This window comes from Battus philenor, unplaced genomic scaffold (genome assembly GCF_028537555.1).
Source record: "Battus philenor isolate CCGP_79_NKW_IND1 unplaced genomic scaffold, ilBatPhil1.0.hap1 SCAF_27, whole genome shotgun sequence".
In the NCBI taxonomy this organism is placed as follows: domain Eukaryota; kingdom Metazoa; phylum Arthropoda; class Insecta; order Lepidoptera; family Papilionidae; genus Battus; species Battus philenor.
The window spans coordinates 1,318,122-1,340,740 of record NW_027181690.1 but is presented as its reverse complement, the minus strand read 5'-3'; the positions used below and the strand labels follow the sequence as shown (position 1 = coordinate 1,340,740).

At 36.7% G+C, this 22,619-nt stretch overlaps 1 protein-coding gene across 1 annotated transcript in view; it reads right to left on the bottom strand.

The window, feature by feature from the left end:
- Positions 1–974: 974 nt before the first annotated feature.
- The window catches only part of LOC137925346 (myrosinase 1-like), a 29,051-nt gene continuing 7,406 nt past the window's right edge, over positions 975–22,619 (bottom strand). The window contains exons 2-11 of the mRNA XM_068768769.1: positions 21,825–21,928; positions 18,634–18,781; positions 16,303–16,469; positions 11,906–12,166; positions 10,995–11,083; positions 9,613–9,760; positions 6,679–6,845; positions 4,778–4,930; positions 3,147–3,238; positions 975–1,116 (exon numbers count right to left, since the gene is read on the bottom strand). Coding sequence (XP_068624870.1) covers positions 975–1,116; positions 3,147–3,238; positions 4,778–4,930; positions 6,679–6,845; positions 9,613–9,760; positions 10,995–11,083; positions 11,906–12,166; positions 16,303–16,469; positions 18,634–18,781; positions 21,825–21,928 — 1,471 coding nt within the window. The remainder of the gene's footprint in view (positions 1,117–3,146; positions 3,239–4,777; positions 4,931–6,678; positions 6,846–9,612; positions 9,761–10,994; positions 11,084–11,905; positions 12,167–16,302; positions 16,470–18,633; positions 18,782–21,824; positions 21,929–22,619) is intronic.

Below are 22,619 nucleotides of genomic sequence, written 5' to 3'. Positions count from 1 at the left end.
AGAGGAATCTAATTATTGTTGCGCATCTATAAAACTATATTTGAAAAGAGCAACTGTTGAGTTGCACGCTCTTAGCAGAACTGCCTTCAGAGACATATTTCTTGCGTTTATGCTTTTTGTTATAATTTTAATTAAGATATATAAATAAGATATATATATATATATATATATATATATATATATATAAGATAAGGAACGCTATCATGCAACGTTACACGATATATTTTTTTTATTAATTCTAATCTGTATCGCAAGTGTTTTTTTTACAATATCTATTTTTCGCTTAAACTAAACGCAGACAGTTGGGAGAGGGTTGCCGCTATTTGATACGGATCCTTCTCCCAGCTGCGAGGCACGACAGCGTTTTATAATTTTTTACAATTTATCTTACACAATTTTCTCTTATGGGTAAATACAGTTAAAATTTATATATATATTAACAATACAATTTGGAATACTCGATTATATATTAGTTGCTACATTATTTTATTTAAGTCGCTGCCCAAGCGCTACAGACCGTTAAATGCCTTGAGATTTAGGACAATGTGCCCGGCCAACTCATCAAAAGATTCTGCTGTAGATTTTTTCTTGAGAAGGTCCGGTAAGCTGAACGGAGGCATATTAAGGTTTTCACATAAGGTCACGTGGTTACGTCTTTTGGATGCGAATTGGGAGCAGTGTCTGAGTAAGTGATCAAAAGTCTGTACTGTGGAGTCGTCACATGGGCAAGTCTCATTATCGATTATTTTAAAACGGTGCAGGTACTGCTTGCAGTACCCGTGCCCGCTTAGTAGTTGTGTGAGATGGAAAGATGTTAATGAGTTTTTGCAGTTTGTTTATGTCGGTGAGTTTCGAAAGGAGTCCTATGGTATGTCAACCCTGAGCCCAGTAAAAACACGATATTTAACTCAGAATTTAACAGTAAATAATATGAATATATAACACATATGAGGATTGTTCAAATGAAACGTCAATTACAGTTCATCTTTATTGTAATGATAGGGTACATCATACGAATGACTTTTAATCACGCGACTGTAATATTTGGCTGAATCGCGTGCGGTTCGCGGGCGTTTCGGATCGTCGAAGTCCACTTTGTATAATCCGAACTTAATCCTGAAAATATAATTAAACATTAAAATTATTGTTCACTGTCACAATAGATCACTGTAATATATATATATATATATATATATATATATATATATACATACATATATACTAGCTGATCCCGCAAACGTTTTGCAAAAAAAAAATAAAGTTTTTAATTAACAAATAAAAAATAAGGGTTAATCGTAGAGGGGTGAAAATTTAGGTTTGTATGTATTTTTGTATGCTGTATCATAATAAAATAAAAACCAAAAAAATTGTCTAAAAAATTAAAAATAAAATTTAAGGGTGGACCACCCTTATCACTTAGTAGTATAGAAAATAGATAGTAGCCGATTCTCAGACATACTGAATACGCATATAAAATTTGGTAAAAATCGGTCAAGCCGTTTCGGAAGAGTTCAAGTTCGAACACCGTGACACGAGAATTTTATATATTAGATATATATATATTATATATGAGTTTTAGCACGCTCCGATCATAGATGAGACACGACCCACATATCGCATATATCACATTTATTTAGGTACACCAACAGTACATATAAATTCAAATTACATTAAAAGGTACAGTATGAATAATGGTTCCGTTATGTGTTCCTTTATTGGTGACATGACATTAAAAATTTACTGTATATATTCTAGAAAAATCAGAACGAACTAAATAAAAAATAAAAAAAAAAGATTGAAGAGAAAAACTTTATCAGGTAAACAAAAAACTTTTTTGCGTATTACAAAAACTAATTCACAATGTACATATAATACCGTTATCTTGTACTGTTGCTATCAACTGAATTCAAATAAAAAAAAAACTACGAATGAACATATTTAAATATATCTACGTATATTAATATTTTAAAATCTAGTTTAAAGATACAGATAATATACGTTTATTCAAAATTGGAACTTTTCACAGAATCGTCCGTCAACGTTTTTTTTAATCTGTTTTATTTTTGACTCAACTTTGCTTTGCAAGGTGTTTTAGTTGCAGAGAATAAGCAGGAGGAAACTCCACAACAACACATGTTTTAATAAAGTTTAACATAGATTTAAACATATACACTTTATCAGATATAGCCTAAATGAAATCAAAACAATCAGGCGACATCACCGCCAAGGTTTCTTATCATTAAACGGTTTTATTTAGTTCGACCCGTACGGAATTTATTTGGACCAAAATTAGAAATTGAAATTTAAGCACCTTCCCGTTGTCAGATTGATCTGAAATTTGGTACACATATTTAATTTAGATGACAATACAATATAATAAAATCAATAACATTATAAACCTAAGATGGCCGCCGATACAAAATGGCGGATTACGTATTTTTCCTTAACTCCCTCAATATGGGTATCAAATGAAAGGGCTACACTAGTAAAACACGATGATTATGTCAAAATTTAAAATTCAAGATGGACGCCGTTCCAATATGGCGGACTAGGTACATATTTTTCCACAACCACCACAATATGGGTATCAAAAAATCGTTTAACTTAAAAGTTTTTTAAATGTATTTATTTATATATTACTTTATTGAATAATAAACCTTTTTCCATAATTTACTTTTATTATGCGTTTTGAATTTTGCGAATGCTAGTCCAATGATTCTTTGCGGTGTAAAAAATCTGTTACCGTTTATTACAAATGAATTAGATACATAGCAGTCGAAACTTTGGTTCGTACAGTTTTTCGCGATGCCTTTTAAATAAATAATGACAGTTAAGTTTGTGGAATTTCTCTTGATGCAGGCAATAAGCTGACATAATGATGATAAGGTTTGAGGTGAAGAAGAGATCTGTGTTTGGCACTAATCGGTGTAACATAACTCCTGAAGATGCCCCGTGGAGGTGTGAAACACGTGTTGAGTATGGCGGTGGCGGTTACGTGATTCGCATTGTTTGCCGCATACGCATTTATCAGTGGGCTGGCGGGCGGTGCATTTCATTGCACGAGTACCAGTGCATGTGTGGAAGTGGCTAAATATTGGTCCTTTTCTTACTTAAAAAAGAGTTTATAACATATAATATATACTAACGTATATCCGTATAGCCATTCGAAATTGTCCATCATAGTCCAGGCGGTGTATCCGGTGACATTCACATTGTCTTCATTGATGGCAAGCCACACCTGTACAATAACTTACTGTAACTTATATCTTACCAATTACACTCTTTTAATGGCCCTATGAAAAACCATCGTGCTGATGTTCCTCCCTGATCCCATACTGAATAGATCCGCTTGCACTTATACGTACGTAAAAGCCTAAACAGCTAACAGCGTCTAGCAACTTTCAAATCTAGCCCTATCTCTGTCTATCACGCTCAAGCACACGCACACACTGAGAGAAAACAGATGGAGAGAGAGAGATATGTTTATACAAACTTGCACAGAGACATACCGACGGATACAAAATGTGAAAGGGCGAAAGAGACATATATACTCATTAAAACTGAGACATACTCCGACAGATACATCGAGAAAGAGAAGGAAAGTCAGCGAGAGATAGAGAAAGAGAGAGATTACACACACTTGTACACCCATATAGACATGCATTCACACATTTACTCGTCCACAGACAAGGATACTATTCAGGACAACAAAGAAATGCTTCCGGCGATAAATATTGCACATCGACCTTTGGAAAGAGACAATCGGCTAATTTCGGCTTCGTGGAGCTTTATCTCTGTCCCACACACTGTTTGTATTTAGTGCGACAGAGATAATAAATAATGTTTATCGCCTAGTTACTTTAACAATTTTTTTTGAAAAGGTATTTTAATATTTTAATTAGTTTATACTATAATTACGCATATATAAACATATGCGTAATTATAGTAATTGCGTAAATACGTAATTTATTTAGTTTAGTTAGTACAATCACTAACTAAACTAAATAAATAGTCCTGCGTTGTCCTGTTTAATAATTTCATTAGTACTTTAATTCGTTCTGTTGAAATTTTACGTATATTTACCCCTATTTGTGTGGGAAAAGCGATTTAATTTTTCTTTTATTAATTTTTTCACATTACATTTTTTATTACCATACTCTTCTTCCCTGCATCACAATATTCATCTTTTCGTTCTTTCACTCTACAATTCTATCTATGATTCTCTTCTATTCCATTCATCATCACTCCAGTTCACATCCTCATCACTGCAGTTTGGTTTTTTATTACAGTTCATCACAGATCTTTGTTTGTGAATTCTTTTATAGGTATATTTATCACAGTTTTATTATTTATTCTTATATTGTGTGAAATAAATGTGTTATAATTGTTATTTTTTTTTCATTATTTTTTATATTTATTATTCACCCCTCTTGGGAGGGAAAAGGAATAGTACATTTGCGGGGAATATTTTATTTACGTTATGCCTTATTTACGGTTTTTTTTTCTTCCTTTCTTCACATCATTATTCATGCTTTTTCTAATCATAAAATCTTTCACTTCTTTACCATTCTTATCATCCTCTCACCCATCGCCTTTCATCCCTCTATTGGGGATGATCCCAAAAATATTACAGTTTTTAACATAGTTTTTTTACTACATTAGTGAATATTTACTATATCATACGACTATACTTTGAATTAATTTAAATTCTGTTGGACATTTTACATATCTGCGGTCTTACCAAAGTTATTATTGTTACTTATAACTTGACGTGTACCTGTTCCAAGTGATCCCTATGATAACTTAATCTCTCGATATCGTCTAAGCCGTCATTCGATCTGGCTAAGCCATTTTCAGTGATGATTATCTCAATGTCGCCGTAGGTTTTTTTAATCCAGTTCATTACTTTACGGATGCCTTCCGGATGTATCTGTAAAAGAGAGATGTTCACTATTTGATGTAATATATATTTCATTTTAACATTGTATCTAGTAAGCTGACATCGAAGTCAACAATTGCTCTTTTTAAATAAAATTTAATAATGTTTTAGCTATAGAATAGCTTGGGTATAGCTTCCTCAAGCTATTACGTATCTGGCAAGTTTCTAGTGTTATATTTAGTGAATTTTATGAGGGAATGTCACTTAGTGTTCCTTTATAGATTTCGGAGGGTTGATGGTTAAAGCGCGGTGGGCGGTTGGCCCAGACCTTCCAACGCCCACGCCCCACTTTCATTGTTAAAATGAACTCGACAAGAATTTAATCCTTTAGTTTTATAATATATATATATATACTAGCTGATCCCGCAAACGTTGTTTTGCAAAAAAAATAAAGTTTTTAATTAACAAATTAAAGATAAGGATTGATCGTAGAGGGGTGAAAATTTAGGTTTGTATGTATTTTTGTATGCTGTATCATAATTAAATAAAAACCAAAAAATTTGTATTAAAAATAAAATAAAAAATTTAGGGGTGGACCACCCTTATCACTTAGGGGTATGGAAAATAGATAGTAGCCGATTCTCAGACATACTGAATACGGATATAAAATTTGGTAAAAATCGGTCAAGCCGTTTCAGGGGAGTTCAAGTTCGAACACCGTGACACGAGAATTTTATATATTATATATATATATATATATATATCACTCTTTTATATCTTTAACTCATTTAGCTCAGTACGGCTCAGATAGAGAATATGACAGCAGAGACTAAAAATATATCCTTTATATCTGTAGCTCTTTTAGCTCAGACTTGTAACTCAATAAGTCGGAATAAAACTTTTTAAATTTAAATAATGTAATCTTGAAAATTATGTCGAATTAGTGAGGTTATTTTTTTGGTTGCATTTGCTTCTTATTAAGCATTTTACGTCTGTCATAAAGCACTAAAAAAACTAAACGCCCGCGCGCGTGATGTTGTTCGGAAAATCCATACAATAGCTACCTGTCTCTTTTTTACGTGTAAATTGCTATATAAACCCATCTCTTTCTAACTCTGAACGAGCCGCAATTCATCACTAAAATTGAGTCTTAAGTACAAAGATATAGAGCAGTGATTTCCAAAGTCTATATCGACCCCTAGGGGTCTATGACAACCTGCAAGGGGTCTACGTCAGCGAAAAAAAATTGGGGGTCCATGAAATGAAAATAGAGGTCCACGATAGTGGATCTCAACACATACACTGATAGTACCTATTTACTTTCATCATACTATCTTATGATATCAAAACATTTACATTATTTATAAAAGTACCTATGAAGTAAAAAATTTGTTTATTTAATATTACGTATATTTTACATAACAGATACGAAATTTTATTCTGAATAGTTTTAATTTAAATTCAATTAATAAATGTATAAATTAACATGTGTTTTTACTTTAAGTTTTTAACACTAAACTTCACTACAGTTAGAAATTTACAGGAAATCAATATCAGGTAAGTAGGGGGTCTACCCAACACGGAAAAATATGGCAAGGGGTCTACGTCACAAAAAAGTTTGGGGAACTCTGGTATAGAGATACAAATGTAACACACGCGAGGTGGAGAGTGATTATATCTTTTGCAAAGATATATATCTTTGTTATCTTTAGCTCGCGAGCTACCCATATCTATGATGATAAAATCAAAAAAAGAAAATTGTGTAATTTTTAAATTTATCGAAAAAAAAAATACTTTACCGCAAACCACACCAGGTCAGACTTCTTCCAAGATGGGTCTATGTCCATGAAAGCATCCAACTCCACAATGCCTGATCCGACCGGCCAGGCGTCCAGAACTTCGCCTTTCCTCGCCTTACGTATCACTCGGGAGGTGTAGTAGTTCAGACCGTAGAAATCATATGTACCTAGAGATTTATTTGATTATAAAAACAATAATATACACAAATTATATATATATATAATATATATATATAATTATATATATATATAAGCGTGTTATACAGGATGGTTGGCTATTGGGAGTTTAGTGTGGGGGCCCTAAACTCCCACTAGCTTCGGCGACTCTGAGGCGGACGATGGTTCGACGTGGTCTCGTGAAACCATCGTGATAGCACCACGAGGGTTTCGGGGGTAGCGTATCCACGCATACCCCGGGACGGGCTATCGAAAAATAGCACGGCGCGAGGGAAAACCGCGTGGCAATCCCTGACCGGGAGATACCGCGGTCCCCCGTTTAGCGTAGAGGGCGACCATCGGTGGGGGTTTTATTGGGTAGGAATCCCACATACCCCTGTCCTCCCCCCGGAGGCACGGCATCTTGAATACCGGAAGATTTCCCCCACCGAAACAAAACAAAAAAATAGGATCCTTGGCTATAGATGTAAGTTTAGAGATATGAATACATAGCTCATTTGTTACCAACAATGGTAGACCATGTTCAGATATATACGCACTCGGCGCTTCTCGTCGCCCTCAAAGCGGAATTTAAATAAACTCCGCCCCCGTTTCGACGTCAGGACATCTGCCTCACATCGATCCTCGTAGGATACGATCCACAAAACTGTCATCACTTACATACACATGACTAACCTAACCTAACCTAACCTTTTTTTTTCGGTGGGGGAAATCTTATTCAAGGGGAGGGTATTCAAGATTTTCGATAGCCCGTCCTGGGGTATGCATGGATACGCTACCCCCGAAACCCTCGTGGTGCTATCAAGTTGGTTCGAGACCACGTCGAACCATCGTCCGCCTCAGAGTCGCCGAAGCTAGTGGGAGTTTAGGGCCCCCGCCCTAAACTCCCGCGACTCCGAAGGCCCCGTTCATGGTAGGGGAGCACCATTCCTCGGAGGGCCGTCGCGAGGCACGTCTCTGCGCTGACGGCGTCGTCTCCGAGCGGGATCTGTCCTCTGCCGATCCCGTTCGGCTGCCTCCTTCTGGACCATGACGGTCTCACAAAAAGAGGCCACGGCCCTCCACGCCGATGACCCACTCAGCATCGCCGACACGATTGCTGGCAAGGAAAGGTCCTGTCCGATCTCGTCCGCCAGAATCCGCCGCTCCGACTGCCACGCCGGGCAGACCGCAAACGTGTGCGAGGCGGAATCCTGGGCGGCTCCTCCACAATGGAAGCAGTTCGCCGTCGCTTCGCGACCAATCCTACACAGGTAATCACCAAAGCATCCATGCCCGGTGATCATCTGCGTAAGCCTGTAGGTGAGCCTTCCGTCTCGTCGCTGCATCCAGGCCTCGAAGACGGGCAGGATCGCTCCAACGACGCGTCTGCGCGCATAGCGCTCTTCCGAGAGCTTAGCGCGCCACGTCGCAAGCGCCCTGCGCCGTTCCTGCCGTCTGACCGCCTCGAGCACACGGTTCGGCTCGCCACCGCCGTCTCGGCGGAGGGTGCGGACTTGGTCGTAGACCCTCGCATCCGACTCCGCTAGAATGTCCAGGGGCGGAAAGCGCGCCAGGACTGTCGCCGCCTCGAACGATATCGTGCGATATCCGCGTACGATCCGTATGGCCATCCTCCGCTGGACGCTGTAGATCTTAGTTCTACAGCGTCGAATCGCCAGCCTTTTTGCCCACACGGGCGCCCCGTACAAGGCTACGGACCGTACGACCCCTGCATAGAGGCGGCGGACTTCCTCCGTGGGTCCCCCGAGATTAGGCAGCAGTCTATGCATGGCACCCGCTATCCTCTCAATCCGGGGGACGAGGCGATCGAAGTGCTCTTCGAAGCCCCAGCGGCTGTCCAAAGTGAGGCCGAGGTACTTCATGTACCGCCCCACCGTGACATCGTGCCCACCGACGCGAACGCGCGAGTCGGGAGGTTCCCTCGTTCGAGGCAACCGGTGGAACCATAGCGCCTCGGTCTTGTTTGGCGCTATTTCCAACCCCAGCCCGCGTATTTTAGCGACGACGACTTCCGTCCCAAGCTCGGCGAGCTCCCTGGTCCTCTCGAAGTTGTCTCCGCTGGCGACTACCAGCGTGTCGTCGGCGTAACAAACGACGCTCACGCCGGCGGGGAGACTGACTTGCAGAACCGCATCGTACGCGAGGTTCCACAAGAGTGGTCCTAGGACCGACCCCTGCGGCACCCCGCGCTTGATCTCCCTCCGGTTACTCCTTCCGTTTTGGTCTGGACCATGACCTAACCTAACCTTACCTAACCTAACCCGCGTACAAACGAGGGTTAGGTTAAGTTAGGTTAGGTAGCGGTCCGGAGAGGCCTGTGTCACTCCCGACCGCCGAGTAGTCCTCGCTTCACACAACTTACACTACACCTTTCACTACACTATACACCTACACGGGTATAGTCCCTCCACGTGTGTTCATCTTCGTTGAAACTGTGATTCGATCACCCAAGCCCATCACGGTCTCAATTTCGATGAAGCTACAAAAGCCTAGATCGGCTAGCGATATAACTTCATACATATCAAATGCAAATGCAGATATATATATATTAAAATTATTTATTGTTCTTCTGTCTGTGCAGACTTTATACTAACAAATTCACCTGTAGCATTCAAATAGATTTTCCAAATGATCACTTCATACAAGCTGATTAGAAATAGGTGTAAAAATTTTAAAACTTTTTGCTGATAAAAGATCGATATATTTACAATGTAAAAGATTTTAAACCCATAAACAATAAGCCTGCATTATTACCTTTAATATACTCTATCTCTTCTTTAGTGAAAGCCGGCAGTCTAGAACGAGGATATCCTTGTCTTCTGCTGTTCTCTGCTATTATCTTCTCTATTTGTGTTGGCCAACCGCCCTCTTTTGAATAGATCGGATGTGAATATATACCAGCCTGGAATAAGTAACATCTTGTATATTTAAGTAAGAGTCCGTAGGTGAGGAATTTGACCTCTTTGTTGCTTGAGGTCTATGCTTGCCTAAAAGAAACCTATTTACTCTTGTCTTGAAGAGTCCTAAGTTATAATTTTCTGGGAACAATGACGCTGATAAGTTGTTTCACTCCTTGCCTGCTCGCACTTAGTGGGTTGAAGGAATTACAACCGTGTACTAATGTCGTGAATCCGTGTGTCTTGATGTACGATAGAAGAAAGGAGATGGAAGGATCATCTGGTGTAATTCAGATGCACATTTTCCATAACGTAGTCTATATAATGTGTTTTTCTATCTCCCGAGTGTGTTTTTATAATAATATTTGAGAAATAATGTCTTCAGAAACGATCTTTATAATTCACTGTATCAATAATAGATTTATAATTGAGTATTGCGGAAATGGGGGGATTATTTAGTTAGATTTTTATTTTAAAGGCGAAAACATCCTGTGAATTTATTATTCGAAATATAAATATGACGTAATTTGAAAATCAGAACACCGCACCCGTAATGGCGGTAGGAAGTGGGATATTGTAAAACAATTCCATTAATCCGCCACCAATTCCCAACCCAAGTAAGAAAAGGACCAATATTTAGCCAATTCCGCATATGCAGTGGTATATGTTACACCGATTAGTGCCAAACACAGAGTCACTAATCGGTGTAACATAGCTCCTGAAAATGCCCCGTGGAGGGGTGAAATAGCTTTTTGGTTTGCCGCATACGCATTTATCAGCGGGCTGGCGGGCGGTGCACTTTGTTGCACGACTACCACTGCATGTGCGGAAATGGCTAAATATTGGTCCTTTTCTTACTGAGGATGAACTTCGCGAGGTAACGCCTGATTCCATTAAAAATTCTCAACCCGTACGTTGCACGCGTTTTTTCATATTCCAACAAGCTATTTTATAAGCAGGTTTAGCTTACAGTATGGTATTAGTTACGGCCTTTCTTCGTATGACGGTAGAATAACACTCATTGTTTTTATGCCTGTAGCACATCTCTGTTGCCGCGGCGCCTGTGTGCATTGCACACCCTGCACTATAGGTTAAACCGCCCCTTATCCTAAGCGATTCCTTCCACTAATTCTATCAACTCCATTCAAATGACACTCTTATGAGTGAACGCCACTCATAAACATACCATACTAAGGTATAATATTTCTTATATATTAAACATGAAAAAACTAATCTTACCATATACTGTCTGGCTGTTTCTGTCAGCGCTTCATCTTCACTCGAAGCACTGTCAAACCATATCAGGTGGTTTACGATACCTATTTTACCTGTAGATAAATAAATTTAAAATGTTTTAATCATTGCAAAACATTTATATGAAAATCTATATAACTTTGTTCACATACATCATTTAAAAAATAACCACGTGTAAACACATCTGATTTATTTGTTTTTTTAACTTATACTTAATCATCTGTATTTTTCACACGTATATAATTAACTTTGTATATTTTTTTTAAACTTTTCTTTTGACACGCGTTTACTGGCTCTTGGTCGTGTTATTGTAGCCTTTTTTTAGATTAAAAAAAAAGTGTCACATATATACTAGATGACAGTTCCGTTTTTTTTTTTAAATGAAAAAAATAGTTTGCGATATATTGTATTGTGCAGTTATTGTTGATTTTATTAAACATATTTTCCACCTGGTACTAACACACGATAAATCAGAGTTCCCCAAACTTTTTTGTGTCGTTGACCCCTTGCCATGTTTTTCCATGTTGGGTAAACCCCCAACTTACCTGATATTGATTTCCTGTAAAACTTTCTAACTGTAGTGAAGTTTAGTGTTAAAAACTTAACCACAAAGTGAATACCAACATCCTACAACTTACATAATTTTATAAACATATATAATATTTTTTTTACTTCATGTAAATATTTTGATATTATAAGATAGTATGATGTAAGTGAATAGGTACTATCAGTGTATGTGTTGAAATCCACTATCGTGGACCCCCATTTTCATGTCATGGATCCCGAAATTTTTTTCGTTGACGTAGACCCCTTGTTGGTTGTCATAGACCCTTAGGGTCGATTTAGACCACTTTGGGAATCACTGCGATAAATGAATAAATAAAAGAAGTACATACCGTGGTGCTTCTTCCTAAACTCCTTGTCGTATAATCTCCAAGCTCTAGCATGTGCTAGAAGTAAATTCTTCCCACAGAGATAGTTGGCATACTCTGGATCTTTGACGCCGGGCGCGAAGAGACCAGTGTTATATGGAGCGTCGCAGATGATTAAGGGTTCGTTGACTGTCACCCAAATTTTCACTCTATCACCGTACAAAGAGAACACCACTCTCGCATAATCCTCGAACCACTCTGCTATCAGAGGATTTGTCCAACCACCTGGAAATGGAAATGATATTTTAATTTCATTTACGTTTTTGGATTCAAATAACGTTTACTTAACATTCAAGTTTTCTCCCGTTACATTTTTTTTATTTTATTTTATTTACTTTTTATTTATTTACTTTATTGGAGATAGACAGTAACAAACGGCAGTAAGAAAGTACAAACTTAGAAGCTTATAAATATAAAATTAGTTACAGTTGTTACCTTATAACTATCTCACAGAGAACATATAATAATTTATAGTCAAACAATTAAAAAACATTACTAAACAGGGATCAGACTATGGTTTATATATTTATATTATGATTGTTTATATATTTATATTTTATTTATATTATGGTTTAAATTGCATTGTATGTACTCAATAATTTCGAACGAAGTTGTCTTTTAAAAGATACGAGCGAGCACGAGAATATATCAATATCACTAATATATGAATTGTGGAGGTCACACATCCTGTATAAGGGTGCACGTTTAGCGATATTTGTCCTAGCCGTTGATAAAAAAGATCATTTTGAAGCATAAAACAATATATTTAAACATTCGTGAACTTAAATCTGCAAAGCACATATATTTAAAATCGATTTGTATATATTTTACTAGCTGATCCCACAAACGTTGTTTTGCAAAAAAAAATTTTTTAATTTTCAATTTAAAAAAAGGGGCTGATCGTAGAGGGTTGAAAATTTAGGGTTGTATGTATTTTTGTATGTTGTATCATAAAAAAATAAAAACAAAAAAATTCGTAAAAAAAATTTTTTTTAAGGGTGAACAACCCTTATCACTTAGGGGTATGAAAAATAGATAGTAGCCGATTCTCAGACCTACTAAATACGCATATAAAATTTGGTAAAAATCGGTCAAGCCGTTTCAGAGGAGTTCAAGTTCGAAAACCGTGACACGAGAATATTATATATTAGATTAATTTTTCATAATATCACAGATAATTTCCACAATATATAAATAGAAATTAAATACATGAATGCAGAAAAAATTGCTTTGATTTAGGTATATAAATAACTCTTGTAGATTGAATATAATAGATGTTATTAAAGAAATAAGGTTTTAGTTCCTTCTGTAAAATTTTATGTTTGTTATTACAGGTTTATTTGGTGAGAGCGATCAGGGGCGACTCTAGCTCGTGTAGCGCCCGTGTGCAATTAAACCCTGGCGCCCCCTAGGCCTGACCCTCTCCGCACGCCGCGGCTATAACTATTAACTTTGCCGTCGTAACAAGAAAGTTTTTTCATATTCCAAAAATCTATTTTATAAGTACGAGGGTGAATCAAAAAGTTCTTAGAAGTGCTTATATATGAAACCTTTTTGGATCAAGTTCGATATTCAAATTAAAGAGTGTCTATCACACTATATTTATGCAGACTGTCACTTGTTTTTGTCAGTTCGTTCGCATGTAATAAATTTTTTTGTGCAACGAGTTGCTAAAAAGTCAAAATTATGGATAAAAGTGAGTTACGTGCGGTGATAAAATATCTCAGTTTGAAAAAAATGTCTACGAAGGAAATTTTTTTGGACATTCAGCAGACATTAGGGAGTGATGCTGTACCCTATTCTACGGTTGCGTATTGGGTGGCTGAATTTAAGTTTTTAATTTTGAGGTAGATCAAGCTGTAAAGATGACCCGCGTTCTGGGCGGCCTTCAACCTCCGTTACAGAAGAAAATGTCAAAAAGGTTGAGAATCTGGTTTTGGAAGACAGAAGAATGACTATAAAACATATAGCTGAGATCCTAAAGATATCTTTTGGTAGCGTTCAATCCATTTTAATTGATTCACTGGGGTTCAAAAAAGTGTCTGCAAGATGGGTGCCACGAATGTTCACCTTTTTAATCCTGAAACTAAAAGACAAAGCATGTCTTGGAAACGACCATCCTCTCCATCCATTAAGAAATTTCGAGTTGCTCCTACCGCTGACAAAGTTATGGCCTCTGTGTTCTGGGATAGTGAAGGAATCCTTTTTATTGATTACATGCCAAAAGGCCAGACGATTACTGGACCCTATTATGCAAATTTAATCCCGAAAGTGCGTGAAGCGATTATAGAAAAACGTCGTGGAAAACTGTCGTTGGGCGTGTTGTTCCTTCAAGATAACGCTCCTGCTCATCGATCGGAAGTTGCGCTCAACGCAATCCGCTGTGCTGGCTTCAATCTCCTTGACCACCCACCATATTCTCCGGACTTAGCCCTAAGTGATTTTCACTTATTTCCAAAATTAAAAGAGGAAATTCGTGGAACAAAATTTCACGATAATGACGCGGTTATAGCTGCCGTAGAGGACTTTTTCGAGAGTCAAGAAAATAATTTTTTTTCACAAGGAATAAGGAAGTTAGAAACGCGTTATTCTAAATGCATTGCATTGGAGTGAGATTATGTAGAAAAATAAAATATTATTATTTAAATCTTTGCATTTTTTAATATTGATTCCAAGAATTTTTTGATTCACCTTCGTAGGTATAGCTTACAGTGTGGTGTTAGTTACGGCCTTTCTTATGACGGCAGAATAATACTCATTGTTTTTATGCCTGTAGCACATCTCTGTTGCGAAACTAAGCGACGAACCGCGAGAGTTCATGTTTCGTTTTATGTTTCAAGTTTTATGGACAGCGAAATAGAAGCGAAATGTATCGATTTTTCTGTTTCGTGTGTGAAATAAGGTTTGTTTCGAGTTGAAACAAAATGTTCGAAAAAGAACCCGTCCATAGGACGCTCGCGTTTGATAACTGCCGCCACCGCGCTGGCTGGCCGTTTCTGACGTATCATTGTTGTACCATGATGGTCCAAGACGATGCTCTTAGCTGTCTCAGGGAGCGCCGCTTCGCCCCTGAGACAGCGGCGCCCGTGTGCATTGCACACCCTGCACTATAGGTTCAACCGCCCCTGAGAGCGATGAGCTTTACATATATGAATATTACATAATTTAATTGTTCCTACTTTAAACTAAGACGTATGTTATAAGTAGGAATATACTAAGATCTATATTGCGGTGAACCTGGTTCAGAAACAAAGACATGTTCCTATATGCTACATTACGTCATCGTCAACGGCGCATCGAAAAGGGGAATCCCACGGAAATATGTTTATACAAATCGCGCGAAAGAAGGCGCTTTACATTATTTATCGACTTGTTATTGGCTGACGAATTTTATTGGTTGAAAATTATTTTCATAGTTTCAAATGGGAATAAATATGGGCTAAGTTTGATGAATATACACGCATCAACAGACACTACCGTTATACACAATAGGACAAAACATTAATTAAAACACTACACGATCCATATTGGATGCAGCCTCTCGTCTCATAACCGCGAACACCGTGGGAGATCAGGGAGAGGTTCCGGATCCTCCGCTACCGAACCAAGCCGCAAACACAGTCACACCACACACTTCTACACGAGAGCAGTTGCTTACACGCAAGCGTCATCGTGCAATTGAAATGCGATAGGCTAGTAATTTTTATTGTGAACAAGTTTAAGGACCCTTCCGTTCCGTGAACTCAGCACTGATGAAGATATAAAATCTCCCGGACTAACATGAACATCAATTTAAACCAAGCAGTGAATATATATACTTCTACTTTGTATTTTTATTTGTTATAACCTCTAATAAATACATTTAAAAAACTTTTAAGTTAAACGGTTTTTTGATACCCATATTGTGGTGGTTGTGGAAAAATATGTACCTAGTCCGCCATATTGGAACGGCGTCTATATTGAATTTTAAATTTTGACATAATCATCGTGTTTTACTAGCGTAGCCCTTTCATTTGATACTCATATTGAGGGGGTTAAGGAAAAATACATAATCCGCCATTTTGTGTCGGCGGCCATCTTAGATTTATAATGTTATTGATTTTATTATATTGTATTGTCATCTAAATTAAATGTGTGTACCAAATTTCAGATCAATCTGACAACGGGAAGGTGCTTAAATTTCAATTTCTAATTTTGATCCAAATAAATTCCGTACGGGTCGAACTAAATAAAACCGTTTAAAAACTACCGCCATTAGGAAGAATTCCACAGACCTAATAAATTTTGTCTGACACAACATTAAAAATTATTATTATCTGTAATTAAAAATAAATCAGTTAAGATTTGATATTTCTTCTTACCCAAGTCCTGTAGTCTCTGAGGTAGTTCAAAATGGTAAAGGGTCACCATAGGTTGGATACCAGCTTCGAGCAATCCATTAATAAGATCGTTGTAGTATCTTTTGCCGTCTTCGCTTATTTTTTCTGGAGTACCGGTCGGTAAAAGTCTCGACCAAGATATTGAAAATCTAAAAAAAAAATCATATCCAAAATATTTAATGATTTCTGAATTAATAAATAATAAGTAATGATTATATGTAATAGAATACTAACAGAATTTATTGGCTTGTGGCGTTCCAACAGAAAGACAAATTAATGTGAAATATATTTCACATTAATCACTGTATAAGGGTGATTGGGAATAGATGTAAAAAGTTTTAACCTACTCGGGAATTAAACAAAGAAGTCAGATAAGATGCGTTGCAAGATATGCTTGCAAGCAGAAACAAGTGTATGTATATAAAAATATTCTTAGAAATAAAATGTAAATAAAAGTTATATACGAGTCAAATAAACTATGATACTGTAATAATCTGTTAGCTAGGAATGAGAACAAGAGAAGAAAAACTATGTGTGGAAGTTGATGAGTAGGCAGGAGTAGTAGTGTTTCGGGTTGAATGTAGTCTGAACCAGCTGTTATTAATTAGCGCCATGTCCGACAAACAAGACTGATCAATCCGAATTTAAATAAATCAAGATTCTAAACAACACCACTCACGAGAACGCTTTCATCCTGCCTACTGATCGTTAGGTGCGCGTCCCTACGTTTTGCGCATGCGTAGACCGATGTATCGACAGATAAGCGAAAGCATTTTGACAATTGCAATTGTTCGCACAACAGAGAACAAAAGAAAAACGTTGTGAGTGGCATAAGAAAAGTATATAAGAAATTGAATGGTGAATATAATTAAAATAATACAATAAAAAATTTACCCGATAATATAAATAGGGAAACATAAAAGAAAAATATAAAAAATACTTTAAAAATATTTGCTGGCCAATGGAGGTTTTACGTCTTAAATCAATCACCCTGTATATCATTACAAATATATTAACTTGATAACTATTTATTAATAACCTTAACAAAAATCAAAACGCCATTTTACTAAATTTAAGTTTTTTTTTTAATAAAGGTTATTGTAGAATGAATGGGTAAACGAATAAACGACAATATCATTCAATAAATCATTCATAAGAATTCCTTTATATGTAAGAAAATTGTTTCACTAGTAGTTTTTATAATAATGTGATATCAGCTGACTTCATTTTTATCATTTAAACACACTTTCGATACGACATAGTTTCGGAGCATATTCTTATACACAACTAATGTAACCTATCGTTTTGCCTTTAATAATTAAAATATATACATTGACAGTTAACAATTAGATATATACGTAATGCATATTAAAATATGTAGTATTTAAAAATCATGAAAAATGTAATTTCAAAGGCGCCTGTGAAATTTAATTAGCAAATGTTTGATCGCACAAAAATATTCTATTGAGGAGAGAAAGGATATTCACATCAGTTAAGTCGTAACAAAAATATATAGATAATTGCAACTATATATTACATTTTAAATTAAAACCGCCTTCACATCTAGAGTCAGTAGGGTTACTCATTTTATTATTTGGAAGTGTAAAAGAGTAGTTGCTTTTGGTTAACTTTTTGTGGTAACTTACTAATTATAATGCAAAAAAATTATTGACGATTTAATACTGCGTGAAAATGTATTGGATAAAGATATTCTGAATTTAAATTTATTAGTTTCTTTAAAAATAAAGACATGCACAGACAAAACACAGGCGCGCACGCGTCTTTTTTTATCCTAATTTTGTGTATTATTGGGTGGAATAGATATATTATTATTATTAACAGTGTAGCGTTTACTTTACATATTGCTTGCCATTACAGCTAAAATACTATTATGTTAAATCATTCTTGAGCGTTTTGAATTCGGACGCCATTTGTAAAATAATGCAACCATGTTGATGACGAAGCCTTTAAATGAATTTGACAGATGGATACTTTGACAGCTGTCATGTTTTGTCCTGACAATTGGATCTTTTGCAATAACAGCATGAAAATAATTATTGCGTTTTGTTAAATACCTATAGAATCCTGTCCAATTACATTCTTTTAATATGAAAGGATTGAAGGGAATTTATTGTACCATTAGTAATGTGTTCGCTGACGTTGTGGTAGGGACAAGTAAAGTGTAAATACTCTCTGTACATATGTGAATACACCTTCTTACATCATTCTTGGCCATCATCTTCCTCGACAACGTGCTCTGGCGGCCTGCCACTGCAACTTCTGCCAGAAATGCCTGCCAAATCAAAACTTTACCTGTAATAATGTAGATTCAATTCAGCCGCTATGCGAATATCTTCCTGCCATCTGTGATAAGAATCGCAAGCCACGTCGCCGTTGCTCTTGTCGGCAATGAGCCCAGGGTTGTCGTGAACGTGTCTGTCCCAGATACACTCGCCTTTATCTGGTGACAAGAATCAGTTGTTCATAAAATCAACGATTCATAATTTTTTTTTTTAATATATGTCAATATACAGTTGTAGATATAGATGTAAAAAAGCCGATTTAAAACGTTTAAAACCAAAAGTGGCGGTTTAAAACCCCAAATAAATCTTTTTAAACGGTTTAAAACTCGCCTACTAAAATATAAGAACAGTGTTTTTACACATCATTATCGACAATACTTGGTCTTGTGTTGGTTACCTATGCAGTTTATACCTATGTAGGTAAGTATATTACATATAAAGTACTATAATTATAAAGAAACAATATTACATACAATAGATTAAAATATGTACCTAAATCATAAAGTAATTGTGGATAGGAGTTTTGACCTTTATTTCCAAGAAGTTAAGGTCTACTCAAAGGTCCACTCCTCAATTTCTGTTCAAAGAGTTTGCCGACAGAGAGTCACCGCTGACTGCTATGCACACACATACACACACACACAGTGAATGCCCTCTGTTTTACTTGCACATGAAAGAGACAACGTTAGGTATGGTATGTATGTATGGTATGACCAAACCAAGTTAAAATAATATCTCCATATATTAGACTTATATTATAATCTAATTTTATAACAGCTCATTACATTTTAGTTATTTAGTAATGTTTGGCATATTTGGTACGAGTACCTTTATATTGAATCCAAATTTGTACATTTTTTTACAATACTGGCAACACTGAAATGTCCGCACGCAACACGCTATGTATGTGTGTGTGTGGTGTGGAGTAGGCGAGCTGGCAACGTTGCATCTTGACGTCTCTCCGCGTGAGAAGTGCAAGTGTGTGAGTTTGGTTTTAAACCGAATGAAACTGATTCATAAATCTTTTCAAAATAACCAATATAGTTAACTAGGTAATAGTTTTTCAACTTAGCTCGGTAATGTCTACGCTTGGAAAAGATAATGTGTTTATATTTAAGAAAAACATAATCGTCAACACTAAATGTTTAAAATCGAAAAAATGGGTTTTTTCGGTTTTAAACGGTTTTTTTCGTTTTAAACCGATTGGTTTAATTCGTTTTAAACCGGCCTTACATCTATAGTTGTAGATGTGGAATTGAAGGCAATATTTTCCGTTGGTTTGCCTCTTATTTAGAAAATCGTACTCAATCCGTCGTTTTTAATGGCTATATTTTCTTCCTTTGTTCCAACTATTCATCTTATTTATTAATGACATATTGTCTTGTCTTATCAATTGCAAATTTCTATTATATGCGGATGACCTTAAGTTATACTCCGAGGTTACCTGTTTGAATGACTTAAATTTAATACAGGATGACTTAGACAGACTGGATGCATACTGTAAAACTAATAAATTATTCCTAGCTTATAATAAATATAAACACATAACTTATACCAGAAAGGTTAATATAATACCGGCTGATTTTCACATAGATGGTAACTATCTCACTTCTGATAACACCATACGGGATTTGGGGCTGTATCTGGACTCTAAACTCACTCTCGATAGACACATTGACGAAGTTATTAATAAATCTTACCGTATTCTGGGTTTTATTACACGTAAATTCCTTTAAACGCAGAGACACATTCATCTTTATCAATCTCTAGTAAGATCTCACTTAGAGTAACTATCCCCCGTTTGGAATCCACTGTATGCAGTCTACGAAAATAAAATTGAAAGAGTACAAAAAAAATTCCTTGTATTCTGAACTACCGAATGCATTGTCCCCAGGATTATTATAAAATGTTTTTAAACAGATACCGAATGTTATCATTGACGGATCGACGTTCTTTGGACGCCACTACACTTAAAAATATTTGTGGTGGCAATGTTAACTGTTCGGAACTGTTGTCCGAGGTAAACTTTCGAATTCCTGCAGCAAGAACGCGTTCTAGATCTTTCATTTTTTATAAACGGCTATGACAAATATCGGTAAACGTGCACTCTTTTACAGAATGTGTGACCTCCACAATTCTTATATTAATGATATGGATATATTCTCGTGCTCTCTTGTATATTTTAACAAGTTCACTGCGGCTTGAGGTCGATTCAGCCTCATGGTAGACTTTGCACTGGTGCGGCGCGTAAAACTCGTGTTTTCTCTCTAGTGCGGCGGCTGTTTACACTCAACCGTATGAGGTATGACAAAGACAAATATAGCTTTCTTTATGTCTGCAAAGCATTGACTCAATATTGTAAAAAAAATATTGATGAACATGAGGCAGAAAAGGCCTCAACCGCACTACTAGGAAGTTCAGCTTGAGGCTGATTCGACCTCAGCCGCACCAGCTGAAAGTTCTTCAAAATTGGGCCCGCAGTGAACGTGTTAAAAGAAAATTTCGTTTGAAATTATTGAGCTCTGCGATATCTAATCAAAAATGAGAAAATCTGCAGGTGAACCGTGTTCACTGATGTAGATCGAAGAATTGCTCGTTGAAGTCGGAGTGGGTCAGGCATATTGCTCGTGCAATCAAAGTACCAAAAGTTGTATTGCGACAAGCCGGTAGATGCGACATGTGTCCCCCCCCCCCTCCACCAGTTAGAGCGAAGATATAGTAAAGGTCGCTGGAAGACACAGGATACAGGCATCGCAGAACACTTTCATGGTGATCTATAGGTTATGACTATGCCTTGCAGTGAGCGCCTATCGTCTAACATGATGATCTTAAAAATCGGTGATGATTGCTTTTTAATCTATATTTAATAACATATTGTTTATCTGTGGGACAGATATACGACAAATATAAGAAATAGAAATAAAAATAAACTAATACACTCCTTTTTTAAGTTTTAAATCCGAATTTAATTGAATGTATTTTATTAAATAAAACTTTTTGTAGCATTTAAAAGTTTTTATTTGATTTAATTGTGTGTACCGCGGTCCCCCGTTTAGCGCAGAGCGCGACCACCGGGGGGGGGGGGTTTAGTGGGTAGGAATCCCACATACCCCTGTCCTCCCCCCGGAGGCAGGGCATCTTGAATACCGGAATATTTCCCCCACCGAAACAAAGAAAAATGATATATCAACATATATTTACCGCTAATATTCCAAGCGCCTTCGACTTGGTGCGCAGAAGAAGCTGCACCAAATCTGAAGCCTGGAGGAAACTTGGTGGCAGAACTCCATGCCGCATATAGAACGCTAGAAAAAAAAAAACAAACTCTCTAGTAGACATTTACCACCTTTTGAATCGCCATTTTTTAACCCTTTCCACTCCAAGGCTGTTATGTAGCATCGATAAGATTTAATTGAATTATAGTATCTTGCGATTCTAGAATATGTTTCATTCATTCGTGATTCGATCATTTTAGTAATAAAAATCTTTTCTGTTTTAAAATTTTCGGCAAAAAGAAGTATTACACCATGTCGAGTGTCACTCGACAGTGGAGCTTGTGGAACAAAATCAGTGTCGAGTGACACTCGACATTGGAGTGGAAAGGGTTAATATTATAAGTAGTACGCTACTGCCGGCTTGAAGCGCTGGCTTGAATCGAGCCGACGAGAAACAAAACAATTGTTCATTTTAATAAATAAATATTTGACATGCACATTATAATATAAACAATGTAAATGTGACTCTTTATTCATTTCCACATCTGTTCGGCTTATTTTTTACATAAGTAGCCTGCGAATTAATCGAAACGACATCTGGTGTTGATTTTACTGTTCTGTATTCTTATTTTAAAATCCCAACACCTGTATAATTTTTAGAATTTCAATGAAGGGCGAATGTCTGTTATATAAGTTGTCTTTCATGTAAGAAAAGGACCAATATTTAGCCACTTCCGCACATGCAGTGGTAGTCGTGTAACAAAGTGCACCGCCCGTCAGC